Source organism: Chinchilla lanigera, unplaced genomic scaffold (genome assembly GCF_000276665.1).
Source record: "Chinchilla lanigera isolate Chin_1 unplaced genomic scaffold, ChiLan1.0 scaffold00078, whole genome shotgun sequence".
Classification (NCBI taxonomy): Eukaryota; Metazoa; Chordata; class Mammalia; order Rodentia; family Chinchillidae; genus Chinchilla; species Chinchilla lanigera.
In genome coordinates this window covers 10157382-10175958 of record NW_004955479.1, presented here as the reverse complement: position 1 = coordinate 10175958, position 18577 = coordinate 10157382, and the positions used below count along the sequence as shown (strand labels likewise).

Genomic DNA, 18577 nt, shown 5'->3' with positions numbered 1-18577 from the left:
TTTATTTTATTTTATTTTTGTTCTTTTTGAGACAGAGTCTCACTATGCAGTTCAGGCTGACCTTGAGCTCACTTTGTAGCCCAGGCTGGTCTCGAACTCTCAACAATCCTCCTGCCTCTGCCTCCCCAGTGCTGGGATTACAGCCATGAGCCACCATGCCTGGCCTTAATCCTAGTTTTTAAAGGAATCTCCACAATGAGTTCAACAGTGGTTGCACCAGTCTACACTCCCACCAACCGTGAAGAAGGGTTCCTTTTTCCCCACAGCCCCTCCAGCATTTGTTATTGGTTGATTTCTTGATGACAGCCCTTCTTTCTGGAGTGAGATGAAATCTCAGTGTGGTTTTAATTTGCATCTCTTGAATGACCAATGATGTTGAATATTTTTTTCATGTATTTATTTGCTGTTTGTATTTCTTCATCTGAGTAGTGTGTAATCACCTCAGATGCCCATTTCTGGATTAGGTCTTTGAATTTTGGGGACCTGATTTTTTTCAATTCTTTATATGTTCTAGCAAGTCCTTTGTCTGAGGGACAACTGGCTAGAATTTTTTCCCACTCTGTGGGTTGTTTTTTCACTCTATTGGTGATTTCTTTATTGTGCAAAAGTTTTCAATAAGATGAGATCCTATCTGTTGATTCTTTGTAGTATTTCCCATTTGGTTTGGGTTTCGTTCCTGAAGTCTCTGCCTACACGTATGTCTTCAAGATTTCCACCTATTTGCTCTTCAAGTAAATTTAGTGTTTCTGTTTTAATATTTAGATCTTTGATCCATTTTGATTTTAGTTTAGTTCATGGTGACAGACATGGGCCTAATTTTAATCTTTGGCATGTGGAAAGCCAGTTTTTCCAGCACCATTTATTAAACAGACTATCTTTTTGCCCGTGAACAGGTTTGGCTCTTTTGTCAAAGATAAGGTGGCTAAGTGTGTCTGGAGTTGTGCCTGCATCTTCTATTCTGTTCCACTGATCCTCAGGCCTGTTTTTTTTTTTTTTTTTCTTCATTGCCAATACCATGTTGATTTTATCATAGTAGCTTTGTAGTATAATTTTAGGTCAGTGACTGTGATGCCCTCTGACTTGCCTTTGTTGCCCAGAATTGCTTTTGTTATTCTAAGTCTCTTCTCGTTCCAAATGAATTTTAGAAATGTTTTCTCTAGTAAAACTTGTATTTTCTAAAATTTCTAAATAAAAATCTCATTAAAACATGTTCTAATTTTTAAAAAAACCTGCTCACAACTGACTTAATTTTCCTAAGGCCACATAGTCAGTTACCAGAAAAACTATTCCTATGTTTTACTTTCTAGTTCCCATTAATGTTGAATGTTTTATCTCATTTTTACCCTCTTGCTTTATTTTTTCGCTTTAAAGAATTTTTGAATTCCTTGCCCCTCATTTGGGAGGCTAAGCCAGGAGGGTGATATCACCACAAGTTCAAGGCCAGCCTGGACCATCTCAAAAAACAAAAACAAAAAAATAAAAGCAATTTCTGAATCCCCACAACTAGGACTTTTGCATTTTTCAAAAAAAAGAATAATATGAAGATACATATAAAGCAATATAAATACAATAGAAAGAAAAGTGATGGAACTAAGAATATTGTGAGTCAAAGCCAAGCTTGGGGGTGCATACCTGTAACTAGTACTCTGGGTGGCTGAAGCAGGAGGACCACAAGTTTGAACCCAGCCTGGGCAACTGAGTGACTTAATAGGACCCTGCCTCAAAATTTAAAAAAGTAATTTTAAAAAGGGCTGGATATGTAGCTTAGTGTGAAGACCCCGTGTTCAATTCCCAATACTGTAAACAAACCAACCAAAAAACAAAAACCAGAAAGCTGTGTGTGAAGACTGGTGGCTGTTAGGGCTCAAAAACCAGTGAAGCCTGTAATCCCAGCACTTGGAAGGCTGAGGCAGGAGGATCGTTGCAAGTTTGAGACCAGCCTGGGCTACAAAGTGAGCTCAAGGCCAGCCTGAACTGCATAGTGAGACCCTATCTCAAAAAGACAGCAAACAAACAAAGAAACAAATAAACCAGTAAAGGTAGGCAGGAGAGGATAGAGCTCAGAAGCTAGTTTAACTTGACTTCAAATAATCATTTTGCAGGAGCAGCAATTGAATCAGATTATAAGTATTGTAATACATCTAAAATATATAAATTCATATTTATTAGAAACATGGACAGGAAACTATTAATTATAACAGTTATTTCTAGAGCACAGGATTATAAGAGACTTTAACTTTCTACCTTATATGTAGTGGTGATGTTTGAATATTTTAAAAGAATATTAACATGTAAACAAAAACTAGAGACTAAAAAAAATAAGAAAGCAAAACACTTTTGTAATTTTTTTTAAGGAAAAAGCGTAGGGTAGAAACAGTAAACTGGATAGTGGTTAATTCATTCAGAAAAAAAACAGAGGGAGAGACCTGAAGGGTGGAAATGTTCAATGAGCCTAGGGTAAAAACAAACTAGATATAACTCGGCAACACAAGACGGCAGAAAAGCACTTACTATTTTAAGCCACCACACTCAAGTCTCATACCCCTGACTGAGGAGGCCCCAACAAGGTTTCAAGAGTGTTTGTACTTTGATTCATTAGTCTGTAGCTCCAGAAAAAAAAACAGCTTTTCAATTTGTTATATTAATTTTGGGCAGTCTAGGTACTTTTTGCATCAGAGAACATATAACCCCCTCAAAATCTCAGAGTAATAACAGAAGCTATCTGTGTCTTCAGGAATCTCTACTGTCCTTAATCAGGAGTGTGACCACATAATGTGTGATTCAGGAGAGACAATCTTCTGAAGAGCTGATCCAGCCATACAGATGACTCAGATCTTACAAATCCTATACAAGATTTCAGACCATTTTTCAACACACCAGTTTCCCTACAGTGGTCTCGATATGTCAAGCAAATCAATATCACATCGTTGATGATGACTCAAAAAAAGATTTAGGGGGTGCACATCTGTAAAGTCAGCACTCTGGGAGGCTAAGCAGGAGGCTCACATGTTCCAGCCCAGCACAGGCAACTTAGCAACTGAGTGTGGCCCGGTCTCAAGAAGGACTGGGGATGTAGCTCAGTGCTAAGGTTCAGTCACTAGTACTGGGGTGAAATCTGGAGCACTGTGGGTGACATTTTTGGTTATCATAATGATAGGGGGGCTGCTACTGTCACTTAGTGGGCAAGGCCAGGGATCTGGATATTCTGAAAATATAGTATAGCTACTTGCAACAAAAAAAACTATGCCAATTTGCTGTAATTTTCTAATGTCCCAATGGTGTTCACATGGATGAAAAATGTATAATTATCTGAGTTTAACATCTAATTCTACCTCGCACATAAAATTATTTTTACAGTTTAAAAAAAAAATACAAAATAAAGTTTTTCCAGGAATATAGTAATTGTATAAATCAAGAGAAAACTCATACTCTTCATTGTGGTTGCTATTCAGAAGTTAATTATTAAGAGTCATTTACTATTTTCAAAAAAATCATGTACTTTGGTAATGCTGCTCTGATGCTCTGGAATTAATAACACATTTATTTGCACTTTACAGCATTTTCATTCATGCTGTAAAGACAAGCATTTTACTAGTCTACTACAGTTGTGCCCAAGCATTTACATACTGAAATTTTTTTATACATTACTTTCCTTTTATTCCTCCTTCATATTTCAGTTAAGATTTTATGTTTATTTTTTGAAAATTACATGTAGCCAGGGCTATACTTGTAGCCCTAGCACTGTGGGAGACTGAGCCAGGATGTTTATACAGCAATTGAGGGGCTTATCTGAGATGCTGTCTCAATATAAAAGAAAGAGCAAGAGATGTAACTCAGTGTAAAGGCCCTGGGTCCAACCTCCAGTACCACCACCACCACACACAAAATTACATGTATCTAGGTATGTTATGTCTCAATTCCATTATTTCAGGAATGCTGAAAGTACTTTTTTTTTTTTTTTTTTAATAAAAAGGAGATGGTAAATCTGTTAAGGATAGGGATCACTAGTTTAAAAATTATGTCTGTCTTCTTGCCAGCAATGGTGGAGTATGGGCATGTGATCCGATTCTGCTGAATGAAACATGGAAGATTGTGCTGGAGACACATGGGAAAGGTTTCCTCACTCTTGGGAGAGAGGAAGAAATGGTATACCCTTTCCATGTCCGTTTGTGATAACCACAGCAGCTGCAACAGTCTTACTCTCGGCTTGAGGATGAGGTACGCACACTAAGGAAGCAGCTCCAAGAAGTCACAGAGAGGGGAAATGGGAGCCCTGAGAAACCGCACCTAAAGCCTGCCTTTCTGCTGCGCTTTTAGCTGTGTAACGTACTACATTCCTTCATGTGTGAGTCAGGTGGAGGTGGGTTTTTCTCTTATTTGCAGCTGAGAGCAGCTTACTGTATGAGGTTGCCTGTGGAAGTGGCACTGCAGGGGAAGGTCAGCAGACATGAGGAAAGCACATGTGTGCTTACGTTTGTATATTGGTATTCAGATCCTCATTGTGACATCTGGCTGTGGAACCTTGGACCAATTACTTAAGCTCTCTGAACCTTAGCTTTCTCACTTACAAAACGGAAAGAGAACTACTTGCTTTACATGGCATTTCGAGGATTAACGAACTAATACTTCTTCAGCCATTAACTGAGTGCTGGCATGCTATGTGCACTCGATATCTGGGGGCAATTATTAACTATTGTTATTAAGGGGACAAAGAAAAAGGACTCACGGCGGTCTGAGCAGTGATGTGTGTACAACCCACAATTTTGGCTCCGGCCAAAGGCTTTTCTCCTTGAGCTCTCTTCCTCAGAGCCATCAGGGCAGGCATTTCTGAAAAGGCCCAATACAAACATAACGAGTTAGAAGGGAAGGAATCTGAGATAAAGGAATAAATAGAAAAATGTACTCTCCTTGGTTAAGATCCTTCTCTGTTGGATTAGGTTTCTCAAGGGATAAAGACAATAAACCTGAATTTTCTTTTATTAGGAGGCTTTCTGAGGCAAATGCTTGAGTTCTGACACTCTACGTGCCTGTCCTGCTTCGGAAGTCTAGACCACCAGACTTCATTTCCTTACAGTGCTTCCTGAGCTCAGACTCTTCTGTTACAAGCATTCTTCAGTGTCACACTGAAATTTCACCAGCTACCAGACCCAGGACATATAAAGGGATTAACATAGACAAAAAGACTCAGGCCAAGTAGAGAAGAAAAAGATGCCTGCTTTCTTTACCTTGTTCAGCAATTTCAATTTCTCTTCGCCCGAACTCTGCCTGCTTGATGTTCTTGACACAGAAGTCACTGCTTCCCTTGGAGTTCTTCTGCTGCTTGTCCCTGGGGGATGTTTCATCATCAGAGCTATCTGTATACGAAGCCGCTGGAATAATGGAAGAAAAACCCTCAGAGGAAAAAATGGCTTCTTTGAAAACTGCAAACCATGAAGGAAACGGAGGATTCTCTGGTCATAAGCTCTGTATGGATTTATACCTCTGAGAAGCGTCTAAGTGGAACCATGGAGCTGTCCCAAGTATCTCCTATGGGAAGTGCTATCCAATAGTCAGAAAAGGAAAGCCGAAGGGGCTGGGGATTTAGCTCAGCGGCAGAAGCGCCTGCCTGGCAAGCGCAAGGTCGTGAGTTCGGTTCCCGGTACCGGAGAAAAACCAAAAAAAAAAAAAAAAAGAAAAGGAGAGCCGAGAAAGGTGGGCAAAGACACCCTCCCTGCATAGCACTGAGCTGAAATCTAAGCCTAACTTTACTTTTAGAACGTTTATTGAATATACAATAAATAATTAAGTAAATAATAAATAAATAAATAAAATTTAGTAAGTGGTTACATCATGGTAGTGACAGGTTAAAAAGTTCCTAATATTAAGACAGTGGTCGGGGCTGGGGATTTAGCTCAGCGGCAGAAGCGCCTGCCTGGCAAGCGCAAGGTCGTGAGTTCGGTTCCCGGTACCGGAGAAAAACCAAAAAAAAAAAAAAAAAAAAGACAAAAAAAAAGACAGTGGTCATCAACCTATGGGTTTTTGGGATCCCAGCCACCCTCCTCTGTCTGCTGTTTCAATGCCTGATGGGATTTTGTGTTAGCACAATAACTGAACAGATAAGACCTAGAAAATAAGGAATCCATGGGAAAGTAATTAAGAACCACACAAAAAGTATTTGTCTGAAACAACAGAGCTTTCTTTTCAAGACTGGCTCTGATGAGGCTGCACTATGTCTGCAGACCCAATTACACACTGAAAGTGAAATATTCAGTGTGCTCTCCTTTCTTGCTGGTCTCAGTAGGTCTTGGGTTAGGTATTTTAGATTCCCAAAGCAGAGAATAAATCCTCTTTTGTAAAATAAAATGCTCTGATAACTAATCCATTTAGCACTATATACTAGAGGGTGAAAGGTCCAAGACTTCTGACTGGCCAACAGGGAGCTACTGCTACTGCTATTCACATGTTTAGCTGAAGTTTTTTAGTCTTCATATAATTCTATAGTTGCTAATTATTTGTTCGATGATTTAACACAATTTCCTTCCTTCATTTATATTTAAGTTTCAGAGTCTAAGTTCTTCCTAATCCTAATAGTTTTGGGGGAAATGGGAAATATAAAGCAGTATCTATAAAGCATTTTACATCTCTCAATGGGATGAGAAGTACTGTCATCCCTTTCTTCACCCCCACCCCATACTGGGGATTAAACCGAGAGTTTTTGCACTGTACTACATTCCCAGTACTTTATTTTTATTTTTTATTTTGAGAGGGGGTCTTGCTGAGTCACTAAGTTTCCCAGCCACTATGTTGGCTCAAACTTGGGATCCTCCTGCCTCAGCTTCCCAGAGTACTGGGATAGTAGGCATGTGCTGCTATGCCTGGCCTGCCATCACTTTCAAGGGGAAAAAGTTGCAAAAGCCAGAGCTCCTAGGGTCTACGGTGCTCTGATCTACTTACTTCTAGAGAATTAAAACATTTCTGGGATTTCTTAGCAGAGGGTCTATCTCTGGGGGAGCTGTAAAAGGCAAGTCTGACCTTGTCTAGTTAATCAAGCATGGCACTAAACACTGTTGGGACAGCAGGGGCTTGACGATCTCTGGAACTGGAAAACCGCCCTGGAACAAAGTCCTAGCACGAGGCCACAAGAATAACACAGGCACCAGGGGAGGTGAGGGAATTAGTAAACCCCCAAAGGGACTTTTGTTCTTGAAAGGAGCTAATCTGTACAAAAAGTTTCTGGTTCCCCCTCCTAGGGTGAGTGAGAGATCAAAGTACTTCTGGCAACAGAGCCTAGCAACAGCTTTCTGGGCAGTCATGTTTCACTAATCAATACTCTGATACAGCTTAGGAGTTATAGGATTAGGGGAACCATACTTTTCCACCTGAGAGAAGAAAGGTAGCAGCCTTCCCCAATCCTGAGCCAAATTTGCAAATACAGTGCTTTGGAAGAAAGAGTTTACACTTAGAATATGTTGCAACTTTAAATCTTTTTCCAGAACCATGATGATTTTTTACATTCCCCATTAGCCATTTAAATATTATACTGGATTCAGGCTGACTATGGTTGAAGTCTCAATATCTGTTTCTGTGTGTTTATGGTAGAGGGGACAGCACAACCTATTCAATGGGGCTATTAACTTATTCATGTGTTCAGTTACTCACACTTGCAGTTATTCATTTAATAAATTTTAATTATATATCTGCTATATACAAGGTAAGGTCTAGGTTCTGGGACAGATATTGATGATCCTTACCTTCATGGAGCTTTCAGTCTATTAGGTGAGCCAGACATGAAAGAACTACAAAATTAATTATGTAGAGGTTTTTGTTCTAATACAGTTGTAATTATATTATGAAGCAGAAATCAAAATGCTGTAGGACTATATAACAATTTGTCAGGGGGACAGCACTTTCCTAGCATGTACAAGGCCCTGGGTTTGATCCCCAGTACCTCAAAAAGCAAACAAAACAAAAAACAAAAAACTTATTAGAGTCAAGTTGTTGAAGTACAGTAAGTCCCAGACTTCCAGACATTTAACTTGCAAACTTTCACAGCCAACAGCGGGCCTTGCATTATGAACATTGATAGACGGGAACAAACATGACAGTAGCTCACGTGTCTGCCAGATGCTGTGACAGTTGTGCTGCTGTGCAATAGTGTACAGTATTTGTGTGTGTGTTTGATTTTTTATTTAATTTTAAAGAGTAAAAGAAGGATAACATAGTAATAGGGGAGCTTACCGAATTACAGACAAAGTGGTAGGAAATTATCAATGGTTGTTTTACATATTGTTATCTACAAGATAGTTTCTCAGGAAAACAGACAAATAATAGTGAGTTACAAACAAAAGTAGTAAGTTATTATCAATGGTTGTTGTACTATACTTTGGTATCTTCAAAGTGGTTTCTAAAGAAAATAAATAGAACTATACATGAGTGACCAACTGAATATTCATTGACTATCCTCAATGGTTGTTGTAGGAAACACATAGTAATAAACATATATCCATTTACGAAACAGCATAGGAACAATACAAACATTACAGTTATGCACAGGTTAGTAGGAAAATATCAGTGGCTGCTGTAACACATGGTGGTATCTTCAAAGTGGTTTCTCAGGAAGACAGAGATGTGCAAGAAAGATCTAACAAGTAGTTACAGCCTAAGGGTTGTGAAAAATAGCGGACTACCTCCTCATCAGTGACTCCTTTCACTGAGGTATGATGGCTGGAAGGAAGGCCAGAATTGAAAAGAAGGACCGAGAGACTTGCACCTGTGTCTAGCAACAGGCTGTTTTCTTTTTCCTCTATAGTCATGATTACCTGGGGATCCTCCATGGAGATGACAGTCTGACCAGAGGGAGAAAGCAGAGTATGCCCTGGGCCCCCTCGTTCCTGTTGGACTAACTGGTAGGATGGGTCTGAGCTCTGGGACCTCTGCTTCAGAGGGCAGACCGATCTCCAGTGGTCACATTTGCATTCAGGGCATGGCCCAGGGGGCATCTTAGGGCAGTTCCTCTTGATGGGGCCTGGCTTTTAACAGTGGTAGCAGATGAATGCAGCCATCGAGTTCTTCTTGGGGCCCCAAGAATCAGACTTAGGGTCTGTTTCTCTTGTCGCTGCAGCAAAAGCAGCTGCTTTTTCTCAGTCTCTTTGTTTTCTCTCCTTGGCCTCCTCCTCATCATGGCTATAGAATACCAAGGAGGCAATTCTCACTAACATCTCAAGTGAGACATCTGGGGCAAAAGCTATTTTCTGTAGCTTTTTCTCTCCAGCCTCCCAGCGCATTGGGACCCCGCAACCACTTAGTGTCCTCTCCCCAACCATCAGCTTAGGCAGCAGGAATCTTGGTGCAGACCTCTCCAGAGCTCCACATGCTCCTCCACCACAGCCTGTACTGTCAGGGGAAAAATGGCTTCCAGGGGGTCTCCCCAGGTATTGCGTAAGGTCCTTCTGGTTTCCAGCTTTTGAACAGCTTTCATGACCCCAGTCAACAACTAGACCTCTGAGTCTTCAGGTGTAGTATGTATTCTCGTGTTCTCCAAGGTGTGTTTGATTTTTTATGCTTTACATTGTATATTTATGCCAAAAGTGTGTAAGACTTTGTCAGACTTACGAATGAATCTGACTTATAAACATTTTCCCAGAATGGAACTTGTTCATAAGTTGTGGACTTACAATACTGTAAGTGAAGTGATTAGTACAACGCTTGTCACATAGTAATTAAGCATTCAATAAATGATGCCTGATATTATTACTCAGTTTTGGGCATACTGTACATTTAGTACTAGATGTAACTTCGCTAAGGGTTATTACTCAGCTTTAGGATTTTGAATTGGAAAAGAATGGCATATATAGAAAACTACTTAGCAGTTTCTTTTTTTTTCCTACTTCCATCATCTCCTACAGATCTATCGAAGCAGCAGGTGGTTGGCTGGCAGTGATTAAAAAGGCTGAGACTAGAGCCTTAACTACCAGAATTGCGCTCCTCTCCTATAGCTCTTTACTTCCCCTGGCCTGTGCCTCTTTATTGTCTAAGGATGAGTTGGGAAGTCGGGGCTGGGGGAGCAAAAGTAAATTAAACAGAAAAACTTTCTCTTAAGAAAAGCATTCCAATTTTTGGCTTGAGTTCTTTTTTTTTTTTTTCTTTTTTTACATTTCAAAGAAGAAAATTGTTTATACCACTTTCCCATTCTAAACTCCGGAAAAAATAGCATTTTACTTTCTTAACAGTAGTCAATTTGTTATACTTAGTTCAACCAATGTTTTTCTTTGAGCCAAAATAGATTTCCAAAGAGTCCCTTATAAAGAGCTTTTTGTTGGGTAAGAACCAAAAGTAGCAATTGTTTAGATTGCAGTAATACAGAGATGCAGCATGATTGACAAATCCAGACCAAAAGAATGTGTTATTTTTGCAAATATGGTAGAAAGATTATTCTTGACTATTCTTGAAATATTTTTTCATTTAGTTTTTGAACTCACATGTGTTTCTGCCATTATATTTAAGGTAGCACATCTGGGGGGTAGGGGTGTTGCTCAGTGGAAGAGCACTTGCCTAACATGTACAAGCCCTAGGGTTCCATCTCCAGAACTGCAAGAATAAATGTATACATATATAATAAAATAAATTAATCAAGTTGTGTCTGACTTCAGTGTGGCTGGTGAGATCTAACCAGTCCTCTATGTTCAGGCACTGGGGGTATGGCTCAATAGTAGAGTGCTTGCGGAACATCCACAAGGCCTTGGGTTCTATCCCCAGCACTGCAAAAATGAAAATTAAAAATAAAGTAGTACAGTCATGAAAATAACTGAGAAAACATTAAGGTTCTTCCTATAAAAATTTAGAGAAACCCAATATCTATGTATACACACACACACGCTTTAATAGTTTCCAAAGTATTTGGAATTGTTAGCATACTCTGAAGCCCAGAGCCATAATTTCACTAAAAATGAACAATCAATAAACTATTCCAGCCAGGCATAGTAGCACACACCTGTAATCTCAGCACTTGGGAGGCTGAATCAGGAGGATTGTTGTAAATTCAAGGCCAGCCTAGGTTACATATGGAAGTTCAAGGCCAGCCTGAACAACATAGAAAGACCCTGTCTCAAAAAAAACAAACAAACAAACAAAAAAAAAACCAACAACGAAAAAACAAAAAAATTACTACATTAGAACTAGCTTCATTCCTAATTGGTCAGTCAAGTGACCATTTTTTAATTTATCCAAATATAAAATGTGGAGTCTAACAGAACCACTCTCTCCTCAAGCTCACCTTTTCCCCTCACTACCGCCAGAAAAATCTGGTAAAAAAAGTGAGCTAATACTCAAAAATTGTTTGGTCTCTAGGTAGAAAGGCAAAGTACAATAAACTTTACTAAGAGATTTCTCTTGTTTTGTGATTTTCCACAATCAAAACACAACTCAATGAAATACTAATTCACAAGTGACTGCATGAAACACACACACATGTTCTGTGGCTCACACTTGATTGAGTTAGCCTTACCTTCCATTGGCTGTGATATTTGGGTTATTGCTAGAAGAAGGGCAGTCAGAATTCTAGTTGAATTAGATCTATTAAGTTACTTTAATCAGGCCCAATGTTGGGCCCAATCTATTTATTTGGTAATGAGATAATAGTAGGGACCCAAGTATAAGTGTGTAGCAAATTTCACTGATGAGTAACCCTTCAGATATATGTGAAAAAGTGTTAGCAGTCAAAACACAAACAAATAAAGCTGTGTTGTTTATAAAAATTTGAAGATATCTCAAACTTTCTAGGCATCAAACATGAATATGGGACTTCTATCTTCCCTCCTCATCTTTAATCACAAAGATAGCTTTTTCATAAATATATCTCTTGAGAATGCCAGGCATAGTGGTACATGCCTGTAATCCCAGCACTCAGGAGGCTGAGGCAGAAGGATCATTGCAAGCTCAAGACGTTGCAAGTTTGAGACCAGCCTGGGCTACAAAGTGAGCTCAAGGCCAGCCTGAAGCATGTAGCGAAAACCTGTCTTAAAAAGATAAAAAAAAAAAAAGAGAGAGAGAAATATATTTCTGAGAATGATCTGACTTTGAGGTCGCTTCTGTTCATTTGTTTTCTGAGATTTTTTGCTTGAAGAAAATGTTTTAAGAGCTTATTTCTTGTAAAAAAATTTTAGGGATTAATGCAGTCATTTTCTACCTATGTTCCTTTAGGATTAAGTCCCAAAGCCATGAAGCATCTATTGTAAATAATGAATTAATTTCCCACACATCTAGAAAGAAATTAGTAATGCAACATCTTATCAAATCATTGTCTGTGTTCTGCAATTGAGGTGAGGAACCTTGGTTTCTAAATGAAAGTGTGGCAATACTCAGCTTATTTAAGCCTCCAAGTAGGTTAAAGAAAACAAAGACCGTGGACAGGAAGGTATTATATGAATTGGTTACTATAACTCTGAAAGGTATCATATAGATATATAGATATAGATATTCATAAACCTTTTGCCTGTTTATATATATATAAAGTATATTAGAAACATCAACAATGTATAAGGTGTATATATATATTTTTTGTTTGTTTGTTTGTTTGTTTGTTTTTTGTTTTTTTTGGTACCGGGAATTGAACTCATGACCTCAGGCTTGCCAGGCTTAAGCTGCTGAGCTATACCTCTGGCCAATATAAGGTATATTAAGGGTATTTCTGGGGCTGAGGGCATAGCTCAGGGGTAGACTACTTGCTTAGCATGTATAGGGCCCTGGGTTCTATCCCCAGTGCTGGGTGGTGGTAGGGAAGAGGCTTGACCTGATTTATTTTAGAAGAATGAACTGGCTGTAGAAGTTGAGAATAGCCTAAAAATGGGAAAGGATGGACTCAGGAGATCAGTTTTTAAGACATGGAAGGTTTTAGATGCCGATAAAACATCTAAGACTGAGAGGACAGTTGAATATAGGAATCTAGTGTATAGGGAGAAGAGCTGAGCAGAAAAGTAAGAGTCAAACACTAATACATAGCATTTAAAACTACAAAACTGAATGACTTTATTTAGGGAGAAAGTATATAAACAAGGATAAGGTTCAAGGGTCAATTTTTGGGGTTCCTCAATGTTAACTTCTATAGTTTATTTAAATTATAATGCATGCTGAAAAAGCTCTTATCAACATGCACTTGTATATCAGCTGAGTCAATTCTGCTATTCCTGACTTTTCAATCAGTGGGCACAACATCTTTCTGTACGATTTCATATAACTTCCTATGCTTTGCTACAAGTGTGTGGGAGGTAAGCCTTTCCAGGATCACAGAACAATTCATACATGGACCAGACATTAGAAACTAGGGCTCGTCTAACTCCCAGTACAAGAAGCAAGGCAGTAGGTATATCTATTCAGAATTCTCTTTTTTTTTTTTTTTGTCTTTTTGAGACAGAGTCTCGCTATGCAGTTCAGGCTGGCCTTGAGTTCACTTTGTAGACCAGGCTGGTCTCGAACTTGCAACGATCCTCCTACCTCAGCCTCCTGAGTGCTGGGATTACAGGTGTGCACAACCACGCCCAGCTTCAGAGTTCATTTAGAAGAGCTTTTCAACTGTTCATGAGAAGGTAATAAAACAAAAACAACCACCAATAAAAGAATCAACAGTGTGTGTGTGTCTGTGTGTGTGCGTGTACATGCACACACACACACACACACACACACACAGAGGTTAGGGGGTAATACAGCTGCTAAAGAAGCAAATACCTTAGGTTTCTTACCACCACCACCCCCCCACTCCACCCCCGGTACTGGGAATCGAACACACGACCTTGCGCTTGCCAGGCAGGTGCTGTGCCACTGAGCTAAATCCCCAGCCCAGCCTTAGGTTTCATTTTAAAAACACTGAGTCAGGGAAGGGAAGTGGGAAATATAAATAAAAACAATGAGTTTATGGAACTAACACTTCCTACAGATTAGGCCAGATCATATTTGGAATATTATGTGCATAGATATACTATTTTAAAGAGGTATCTAATCTGGAATGCATCCAGATGAGCTTAATGTAGGAGAGTAGGATGCCTCAAAATCAGACAATCAAAAATCCTGACTTTTACCATAAACCATATTGCCACTAGTGGACATAAACGGAATAAATCTGTTTCTAAAATACTGTTAAACAGATGAGTAATATTAATATAAATTCTTTATTTACATTGAAATCTTTCAGTTTGCTGGTATGACCAAACCTTAGATGGTGTGCCAAAGGATAAAGCCCACTGTAAGAGCAGATGTTTAGATATTAGTTAAAGGCTCAAGTGGGTACAGTTTATAACCCTTTAAAGTACTTTTCTCAAGTTGCTGAAACCATGTTTAGGTGGTGCTCTGGTAGTCTGCTAGAAGTAAACTAACCATTAATGACTAGTGTTACCCTACCATGTCTGCACTGAATGGAAACAACATGAATATAGACACATTTTAAGTAGAAGACTGATATTCTAAGTCATGTTGTCTGATTTTATTAAAAAATCATAATAGAACCTCTCACTTTAAAAGTTGTAGAGGAGCTTTATTATAATAAATTCTTAAATATACTAATTTCTGTGAGGTCTAGCAATTGAATAAATTTGAAAGTAGAATTAAAATTCTGCTAATAACTGTGTTATATTACATAAGGAAATATATATGTATGTACAGAAAAAGTGAATGCCCTTTTCTGCAAACAAGACAACAGAAAATAGCAGTCCACAAAGGACTGTAGAATGTGACTGAACACTTGACAACCAGATGAGCTGGCTGAAATCACACTGCAGTCCCCAATTCACTAATGCCTTGCAAAACTACAAGTATCTGATTAGGTTCCCTATTGTGGGTGAATTTTTAATAAGTTAATGTGCTAGGCTTTTGCACGTGACCTAGATTTTCTCCTCTATGATCTACAAACCCAAAGATATTTTCTGTCAGATACAATATGAAAAATTTTGTGCTGAAAAGTTGATATTGCTCAAAACTTCCTGTTTAAACCAAACCTAAATTTATACTGTTAGCCCTAATCATCACATACGAATCATTTTTTCAAACTATTACACACCAAGTTATCAGTGTAATCTTTTAAAAAGACCTAAAGAAAAATTTAAAGAATGAGTTAAAAACTGAGTAAAATGTCTTAAGTTTTAAATAAATGAAAAATGGAAAAGAAAAAAAAAGAAAATGCTGACTTTTATTTCTAAGTAAAATGTTTACATTTATTATAAAAGATCTTATCAGGTGATAAGTAACTGGAGTACTCTATCATCTAACATGCCACCAAAGATACCAGGTGGACAATTGCCAGGGATGCCACAGAGGTACTTTCAGCAGCCAGTAAATTATACCTTTAAGATCTTTTCTGTTGCCAGACTGTTTTGATTCCCAGTGCTAAATTTAATATCCTTAGGTGGATATATTAGGTCCATAATTTCTGGCATAAAAATGGCCAGATGTTTTTCTTTTTTCTTCTCTTCCCCGACCCCTTCCTTCCTGCTTTCCTTCTCCACCTTCTACCGCCCTGGGGGTGGGGGCACTCTACCATTGGGCTATACTCCTAGCAATTTTTTGAGTCAGGGTCTCAGTAAATTGCCTAGGCTGGCTGTGAACTTCTGATCCTCCTGCCTCAGAGGCCTCCTGAGTAGCTGATTATAGGGATGTACCACCATACTCAGCTGAAAATGGAAATTTCATATGGTTCAATCTAAAAGGTCCAGGTAACTATGTGTTCACTTAGAAACCAAGGGCATCACCTACATTATTCTAGGTACAGGGATATTTTGTAAGTACTTTTCCTACATAGGAGACTTGGATGGTAAGGCAGGCATTGGTTTCCTCTGCAGGAACACACTGGATACATGGATTGAGCTTGAGTTAAAATTTAGTATCACTACTATTAAGTATTAATCTTTAGATAACGTGCTAACACATGAACCTAAAAAGTTCAATTCATATTTTCACAGTTATGATGGCTTTCAGAGTTATTGTAACCAGTTCATAAATTTTCAACACTGTTTATTTCACCAGAATAGGACAGATATAAAATTTCCTATCTTCAAATAAAAATTATAGGAATTTATGTCATGTGCTTTATTTCATTCACAGTTATTACACAGTGAAAGTAAGAACAGAAAATAAAAGATGGGTAAATAACAATCTAATCTATTCAAACTAAAAGATATAATTTCCCTAACAACTGTTCTTTTTTGTCTGTTTGCAGCCCAGGCTGACCTTGACCCCACTCTGTAGCCCAGGCTGGCTTTGAACTTGCTGTGATCCCCCTGCTTTGGCCTCTTAAGTGGTGGAACTATAGGCATGTGCCACCACACCCAACTCTAAACAATCTTTCTTTAACAAATACTAATTTCCTATTTGTGTAAAGGACAAATAAAATTTCAGATCATGATAAAACTTTTTAAATGAATATTACTATTATAATGTGAACAGGTAACTAGGGTAAACTCTGGGCTCCCTCCTTCATTCTAACACAAGAGCAAAATAAAATAGCCACATATTTGATCAGACTCATACTTGGGCACTGCTGCACAAATAACCAGTGCCTTCAAGGGGCCCCACGCAGTAATAGTTCATGGGGTATTAGATGACAGCTCAGTCCCAGGGCACATATATTTGAATTAATACCACTGCAAAGGAAGGAGTGACAAGCAACACAATGTTACAGCTTTGCAGAGAAGGCAGAGGGCCTGCTTGCTTGAAATAGCTACAATGTCTTCATTGTTTCTAGGAGCAACTGAGGTTTCCCCATTAATTTGCAACTACCAGATGGATGAATGATAACTTCCTTTTTATTTTCAAAGGATAGAAAAAATGTCTTTATACATGACGTTCAGTGAAGGTCATCAGTGAACTACATACTCCTATCCTTCTGAGTGGATCAAAGAACTCAATTTCCTCAACCATCCTCTTCTGCCTTTCTTGAAAGAGAAGGCCTCCATTCATCAGTACTCTCAATTCCCAAGAGAAGCCAAAGGTTCCATTCAGAATTTTGGTTTAAATTTTGACTCAAAAGCTTTTACCTTTCAAGGCAAAGACTTAATCAAGCGTAATTGGCCTTGGACAGATGGGAGGGTCTGCTGATCACACCTTTTAGTCTTGACAGGTGGGTTCATGGCAGCTCAGTACTCACCTGAGCTGTAACTGTCAGTAGATGACTGAGAAATGGAACGAGACAGAGAGCGGCGTCCAATTTTGGTGGGACGTTTGTTGAATTCTTGCTTCTGGTCAGCAAACTGGATCTGCTAAGAAAAAGAATTCTAGTTATTTAAAGGATAAGAACTTCAATTTTGAGACACCAACTAAAAGCCTGCACTACTACAGGCTTTTATTTTCCCTGCAGTTGATTTGAACGTACCAACCCATATTTGGAATACTAAGACTCTTCAGAGAGAAGAGTAATTCTTCATTTTTCAACTACTATGTTTCTATTCAATTTAAATCTATCCTTTTTACAATAAAATTGTGACAAAAAAGGAGAAAGAGATGTTTTAGTTTTAATTAATTTTTAAGACATTCAATCATTTTCAGAAATCCTTTGTATAGCCTCACAAAAATTAAAGTTGGAAAAAATCTTTGAGAATGTACGTACATCCATAACCTTCACATATTTAGAAGAGAGAACTGCGAGGTATTAAAAAAATAAGATGACTTGCTTTTAGGTTTCAAGATTCTTAGGAAGGCCGAGGATATAGCTCAGTGGCACAGCACGTACCTGGCAAATGCAAGATCCTGAGTTCAATTCCCGGTACCATACAACAATAAAAAAATGGTTTGGTATATTAATTTGGAAAACGGCTTTTCATTCAGACTGAACATTCTGGAATTGCACCCACATCTGGTTATGCCACTCACAGATGTTTGATGTTGATGAAGTGAGCATCATTTTCTCATAATACAACAGAGATAAAAGCACTTACCTCACAGGTTTTAGAGAGGGTTCAATGGGACAATGCATATAAATGATAAAACACAGGAGGAGATTCAATCAATTTACTTCCTGTCCTCACCGCTACATTTCAATAGGGTTCTTATAACTCTTAGAGGTAGCCACTTTAATTTATTAAAGACTTTCTAAAATGTATTAGCTACCTTTCTGTTACTAGTAAATAAATACTAATTCATTATTTTTATGTTTGGTATCATAAAATACCTAGAAGCCACAAACTTGCTCACTTATGAACTGTAACATAACAATTATAGACAGAGTGGATGACTAGACTAAATAAACCTCAGGCTATATTCTGTAGGCTGCATTTGGACAATATCTCATAATGACTTTCTTGCAATTTTACCTCTATCTCTTGCAGCTAAAGGTTCCCATCTGACACTTTATAGTAATTTATCAATCAAAGCCATATCATTTATTGAGTTGATAACTTTTTCTTTTTCCCTAACTGAATATATAAATTGTTTAGATTAGTCTTCTGGATTGAAGGTGGCTCAGAAGAAGGTCTGAAAAGGATAAAGATCTGACAACTAATTATATTTCCAATGATAGAAAGATGGATCCTTAATGGACAAAACATAGATACAACATACCAGAATGAAAACAGCAACTCACAGCTATACTTCCTGCAGCTAGAGGTAGCTTCTGAGCCATCTG

At 38.4% G+C, this 18577-nt stretch overlaps 1 protein-coding gene and 1 long non-coding RNA gene across 2 annotated transcripts in view; one reads left to right on the top strand and one right to left on the bottom strand.

Moving 5' to 3' along the window:
- Positions 1-5218, top strand: part of LOC102008623 — a 9504-nt gene extending 4286 nt beyond the window's left edge. Inside the window, exons 2-3 of the long non-coding RNA XR_263739.1 lie at positions 4038-4218; positions 4984-5218. This is a non-coding gene — a long non-coding RNA (uncharacterized LOC102008623). The remainder of the gene's footprint in view (positions 1-4037; positions 4219-4983) is intronic.
- Ahcyl2 (adenosylhomocysteinase-like 2) overlaps positions 1-18577 on the bottom strand; it is a gene marked incomplete in the record, with an annotated part of 202557 nt that overhangs the window by 35412 nt on the left and 148568 nt on the right. The window contains 3 exon segments of the mRNA XM_013503272.1: positions 4727-4827; positions 5226-5369; positions 17105-17216. Of these exon segments, the coding sequence (XP_013358726.1) occupies positions 4727-4827; positions 5226-5369; positions 17105-17216 (357 nt within the window).